Source organism: Pinus tabuliformis, chromosome 5_1, assembly GCF_031772625.1.
Source record: "Pinus tabuliformis cultivar Carrire ecotype Pingquan chromosome 5_1, CPIR1, whole genome shotgun sequence".
Lineage (NCBI taxonomy): Eukaryota > Viridiplantae > Streptophyta > Pinopsida > Pinales > Pinaceae > Pinus > Pinus tabuliformis.
This window is the reverse complement of record NC_142305.1, coordinates 248,983,083-248,989,746: the sequence shown is the minus strand read 5'-3', so window position 1 is coordinate 248,989,746 and position 6,664 is coordinate 248,983,083. Positions and strand designations below refer to the sequence as shown.

Sequence of the window (6,664 nt, the reverse complement as noted above, 5' to 3'; positions counted from 1 at the left end):
AAATCTATATTTCAAAAAATTTAACCCATAAATTTAGAGTTAAAATAAATCTAAATTAATATATTTTATTTTCTACCAATATAAAATATAATAAATATTAAAATTATATTTAAAAATACTATTATAAATTATTTTTAAAAAATAATAATAACTTAATAAGAAGAGCATTGAACATTGGCCATTCATGCTCAATCTTATTTGAGTCTCCATTTATATGGTTACTTTACTTGGTACAAGGACAAATATGACACATAGTTTTTACTTGGTCTTCATTTGAATTCAATCCCATAATCACTTATCAATTTGTATAAGATTAATATATTTATTATTATTATTTGAGATAAGTGATTATGAATGTAGAATAATACTTCTGTCATTATTATTTGAATTTGTCATATTTTTTTACTTGGTCTTCATTTTATTATTTGAAACGAGTGATAAGTGATTATTTTTTTACTTGGTCTTCATTTTATTATTTGAAACGAGTGATAAGTGATTATGAATATACAACAAGATTTTTGTCATTATTATGGGAAGCTATCAAATTTTTTACAAATAAATCTATATGGTCATTCCAAATAAAAATGTCCAAAGGAGCATCAATTTGTTTAACTTATTTTCACATGAATCTAATGGTTATCATGCTGAGTAAATCCACTTATTTCTTCTGGAAATCGATATGTTCACAAAAGAGTATCCATTTGCTTTAACTTACTCTGACTTTGACTTGAATGTAATGGTTATCATGCTGTGTGAATTTGTGAAACAGTTTTTCATAAAGCATACAAGGGATGTTTGAACTGAAATCCATTAGATTAAACAACCCATGGCAAATTCTAGGCATTTGTCAATTAAACATATCTTAAGAAGAATCAGTGAAAGATGTATAAATAAGAGATATATTGTATTTATATATAGGAAATTAGACAACGTAAGAAACAATTTGTTACTTGGGGTATTATAATGACATTGTTTGTTTATCTGTTAAATTTATGGGAGTTTTTGATGAGAATTTCATGAAAAAAATATAATCAAATTTTGATTTTTATCGTTTAAATTTGTTTTTAGACTGTTTATATAAATTCAACACCCTGAAATTGTATATATAGATTCAACGCCCTGAAAAATCCCTAGCCACTTGGATTGTAAAAAGTCGGCAGTTCAAATTAGTGATCCAAATGAATCCCTACCAGAGTCTGACCAAATTAAACTAAAATATAAACCTGAAGATTTCAAAAAATCTAATAAATAACCTACATTTATCATAAAAAGTGTCATTTCTCATGACTAACTGTAAAAAGGGTTACATAAAACCCCACAATCATGACTGTAGAAAGAAAGAGAAGAAAAAAGTGTCATTTCTCATGACTAACTGTAAAAAGGGTTACATAAAACCCCACAATCATGACTGTAGAAAGAAAGAGAAGAACTGTACAAAACTGAATAGGAGGATGACTATAGAAAGGGTTACATAAAACCCCCACAACTATAAGTGCAGAAAGAGAAAGAAGCACTGTACAAAACTGAATAGGAAGACATTGCTTTGTTAATAAATTCTCTTTCTGATAAATGTAAATGTATCAGATGTTTTGGTTTTTTTAGTTGTATACAACTTTGAATGAGATTGTGATTTCTAATTATTTAAAATACATATTTTTAAATATATAAATAAATTTAACAACTTGAACCAAAAAAACTTTTGAACAATCCAAATTTACAAATTATACCACTCAAACTTGGGATTCTAAAAAATCTCTACCAAATTTGGGCGGTTTCCTTCTCATTACAGCAATTCTAAAAAATCTCTACCAAATTTGGGCGGTTTCCTTCTCATTACAGCAATTCTAAAATGGAAAAAAATTTCAAACTCTTTGACCATCCAAATTTATAAATTATACAACTCAAACTTTGAACCATCCAAATTTATAAATTATACAACTCAAACTTTGAGATTTAAAAAATCTCTACCAAAACCTTCCCTCTCGTTACTGCAATTCTAAGGAGAGAAGCATCCTTCCAGAATCGCCGTGCTCAGAGGGACAGCTGCTCCTTGCACACCATCACTCCTTATCTTTAATTGTCTGAGCTGCGTGAGAACTCCTTCAGTGAGGTGAAAGCGTGGATGCAGGGGCTTTCCTTCTCTTCTATTAACTTTCACATTCGCGCTATTTGTTGTATCAGAGTCGCAGTAGATGAGATAATCTTCAGCCACGATCAATGCAATATCCGCCATGGCACATAGACTGTTAGTCCACCTAATTTACTTTTAATACTAGAACCGAGCAGATACAAGGCAGATGAAGCAGAGAGAAGAGATGCAGTAATAATAATAAGAGTGGCAAAAAATGTTTTTTGGATTAATGGCGACCATGGCCAGATTGAATTTATAAGATCAAGGCTTGAAGAAGCATCCTTTCCACCACTGTGCCCGAATAAGTCGCGTTTACCCGCGCCCCAAAACCAGCGCTCCATGTTTTGGGTGAAACCACGGCGCCCAACCTTTTATCGCTTCCTTTCAATGTGCGTACCGCGGATTTCTACCTCTGGGACGCTGTTTTCTACCCCTGGTTATCCAATGTGCTCTTTTACAAGTATGCAGTTTTCTACCCCTGGTTCTTCAATGTGCTATTTTACAAGCATACTCACATGGAACGAGGATAGGTGTAAGGGAATGGAGTAAACAAGTGCACAATGTATTTTAAAGCATTAGTCAGTCATATTATCGAGACAGGTATTAGTTTAAATTATTTTAACATCTTAAGGATCAAACATTTTAAGAATCAAATTTTCCAGCCTAGCTTAAGATTTTATATATATATATATATATCAAATCTTAAGCTATGCTATATATCAAATCTTAAGCTATGCTGTATATATATATACAGCTTGAGTAGGTCTAATGGTTAAGAGCATGTGTTTACTTTTAAGAGGTCATAAGTTCAAAACCACATGGAAGTAGAGTATGTATGTTGGGGAGGTGGGTCCCTTGTCCCACAAACAAGGGGGTCTCATACACTCGGTTAACTTTGAATCTATCAAGTACCAACAGGGTCAAATCAAGTGCGGAGAGGATCAAACTTTGAATCTATCAAGTGCGGAGTGCGGAGAGGATCAGGATCAAACTTTGAATCTATCTAGTGCAGAGAGGACCAATTCTCTCAACTTGGTTGGAGAGTCCCTAACTTTGAATCTATCAAGTACCAACAGGATCAAAAACTTGGAATCTATCTAGAGCGGAGAGGACCAAATCTCTCAACTTGGTTGGAGAGTCCCTAACTTTGAATCTATCAAGTACCAACAGGATCAAATCAACTTTGAATCTATCAAGTCCCTAACTTTGAATCTATCAAGTACCAACAGGATCAAATCTCTTATGCTGCAATCTTATTTTTTATTGTAAAACTTGAGGAAAGATTTGCACCTCTAGAGATTTGATCCCTCTTGAAGCTTGCTAGATCCTAAATTAAGATGTATCTAGGTTGGTTTAAAGCTATATTACATAAGAATACCATTGGCAAAACCATGACTTGTCAAACCTAGAGCCCAAAAACTGCCTATGGTAAATAAAATAACCTCAATATTTATAAGCATTAGTTTGTTAGATTTTTTTTTATTTTTTTTTTGTAATTTGACCAAGTCAAAATGTTTACATAATAGCACATCACAACATCTCTTTTATATTGGGTTGGGGAGCCCTAAAAGAGGATAAGTTAATTATTTGAGGTTTAGGTTTTATAAAATTAGTATTTTTAAGTTATTTTTATATATTTTAAAGATGATTTTAGATTTTAGAATTTTGCATGTCTATTTTGGAATAGGTCTTTAGAATTTTAATTTAATTATCAATAATTATTAAGTGGATAGTAGGGATTTAATATCCATAAAATATTTTAAAATACTTTTATTAATATACACAAATCAAAGGTTGAGATTTATTTCAAAATTAGTTATGTCTTTTTTGCCTTTTTAATTAAATTCATTTATTAAAAAAATGTGATATGAACAAGTGTCATATAAAATGACTTATGATTTTTTGGGCATGTGGTATTGTCATGGTATTGGCAAGCCTATTGAAAGATTAAGAATATTCATGATAAAATGGTTGTGAATATTTATGTATTATATGTTTAACTTATATATTAATTATTTTATCATTAATAATAATAATAGCAACAACAACAATTTAGTTAATTTTTATTGTTATTATTTTAACAACTTGAGATGTATGATGAAGTGTTTTAAAGTTTATTATGAATGGATGCCTATCCATCTATTTAATTTATAAGGTTGTGCTAGTAAATATTATGTGGATGTTCAAGATTTAATAAAAAAGAATATTGTTTATTATCATAGTTTAATGAAAAGTTGTGATTAAATATATTAAGTTACTTACATTTTATAAATGGGGATTTGTAATTGATGATGATGATTAAATTCCACTAAGACCAATGCGGTCTATCAGACCTCAAGAAAAGAGAGTCTAAGTGTCATTATTGAAAATCTTGTTTCTGTAATCAAGGAGCAGGGAAAGAAGCATTCTAAGATCACTATAGTTGGGTTGGCTTAATAAGGCGAGGAGATTGGAGGTGTGGCTGATGATAGGGAATTGAGAGTGGATGTGGGCAATAGTCGGGCAGTCTAAAAGGAAGTGTTTTTCATCTTCCACCTTCTTAGTATCACAAATTTGATAGATTCTATCGTCCTAGGGAGTCTTGGGAGTATACCACCGCCCAGTCACAATTTGAAGTTCATGAGAGTTTGTTCTAATCCTAGTGATGTTCATTTACTTCTTAGTGCTAGTCAACATAGAGAGATAATTCTAGTTATCAAGGGTGGGGTTGATCACCTCCTTATAGTACTTTAGCTTCCTTTTACCCTCCATCTCCTTAGCATCCCACATCTTGTCCTTAAAATTAGAGGTAATAGTATCTTTGATACTATCCTTGCTTTCCATGATGATCTCCTCCTTAATCCCCCAAACGTTGAGCCAAAGCTGATCATCCTTATGTCACCCGCGTTTAAGGCACATGTGGGGGTTTTGACTAAAGTTAGAAGCAATTTTTGGGAGCCTCTTGGATTCCATATTGTGAAGCTTCTTCTTATACATTAGATATCTAAACATAGCCGCACTTTCAATGGGGGACAGGCCAGCTTCGATCAAGAGGATAAGATAGGGAGTATTTCCCTTGATCTTGAAGTTATAGGTTATGAATTGCTTTTGGATCATCTCAATCTTTCTCCATGACTCCCTAGATATACTACACCCCCAAACTTCACATCCGTATAAGATAACAGGGGTGACGAGAGTCTCAAAGAGGAACCTTTTTTAAATCCAAATGTAAAGATTGACTCACTTACAATTGTTTTCAAGCTCATAATAAGCTTTCCAGCCTCCAATAATTCTTTTCTCGATGCTATAATTCCAGTTGAGCTGATGAGGAAAGTCAATACCCAAATATTTATAAGAAGAAACCTGCTCTAGACAACAGTTATCATAGACTAAACTACCATGAGATTTTTTAGTGATATAATTGACTTCCAACTCTAAGATTTGAATTCTTGCCATCACTTTTGCCACAATTGTCTCTTTTTATTGGCATAAATGTTTTAAATCTATCCACTTCCATTAGCCATTTAACTTATATATTTGAACTAATATAAATCAATAATAAATATAAAAAATGAAATAAATAAATATATAATTATAAAATATAGATTAATTGATTTGTTTAAATTTATCTTTTAGATTTTTTTATTCTTTTATAAATTTAAATTTCAAAGACAATAGAGAAAGTTTAAGAATAAAAACCACCAATAAAACTATATTTTGAAAAACATTTCTAGATATTTATAATTATATAGTAATTTAGGTTTATTATATTACTTATATAACTTTTTTATTCTTATGTTTTTTTGTAAGTTTAAATTGTATTACTTTAAAAATTCAAGCAAAACATGGATATCTAATAAGCATTATCAATTAATATATCTTTGGGTAGGTGGTTGCAATCTACTCAAATAGGAAACTATATATTTTTCACCACCTATCTATAGAATAATTAGTCCAAAATTGAAGTTTCAGCATTACAAGCATAACGAGGTTATTTATACATAAGCATATGGACTCAAGTATCTAAAGAAGTGGCTAGGTTGTGTCTCTATCATTTGATCCTGAAGGAGCATGTACTAAATCTAGTTTGCACTGAAAATGAAGTTTTATGTGAGCAATCCTCTCCTCAATATTGTCTAGACAATAATTTTGATTGGAATGATATCTTTTGACATCCTCCAAGCCAACAAATATGTTATGTCTTCCAGTTTGATTATCTATTGAGATTTTCCTAGCAGAGTCTTCATCTTCCATTATAAGGTCAGTGCTCCATAATAGTGCTTCCTTCACCCCCGAGTGTGCCCCAGTTTAGGAATCCAAGTGGCTATGCCTTCTAGGATCTCAGAATCCAAGAAAACTTGTCTTTCTTGAACAACTCTAGTTTCCAAAATATGAATTTCATTCTGGTTGTTATGGGGCACTATTTTATGGTAGTTAATTGTAGCCTCCTGGGCTTGCTGTTGAACTCTATTGCGGTCTTGGGGGCCATGCACCCGCCCGCCCGCCCTCACGCCCCACCCCCCCCCCCCCCCCCCCACAACGCTTGTTGCACGT

General features: G+C 32.0%; 1 protein-coding gene across 1 annotated transcript; it reads right to left on the bottom strand.

Moving 5' to 3' along the window:
* Positions 1–1,661: 1,661 nt before the first annotated feature.
* Positions 1,662–2,340, bottom strand: LOC149164342 (uncharacterized). Its single transcript, XM_089430906.1, has one exon. It carries the CDS (start codon positions 2,231–2,233, stop codon positions 1,997–1,999), a length of 237 nt encoding a protein of 78 aa, XP_089287032.1. The 5' UTR covers positions 2,234–2,340; the 3' UTR covers positions 1,662–1,996.
* Positions 2,341–6,664: the final 4,324 nt, after the last annotated feature.

Excerpts from the sequence above, each read along its gene's own strand:
- LOC149164342 (XM_089430906.1), bottom strand. The coding sequence starts at position 2,233 with ATGGCGGATATTGCATTGATCGTGGCTGAAGATTATCTCATCTACTGC.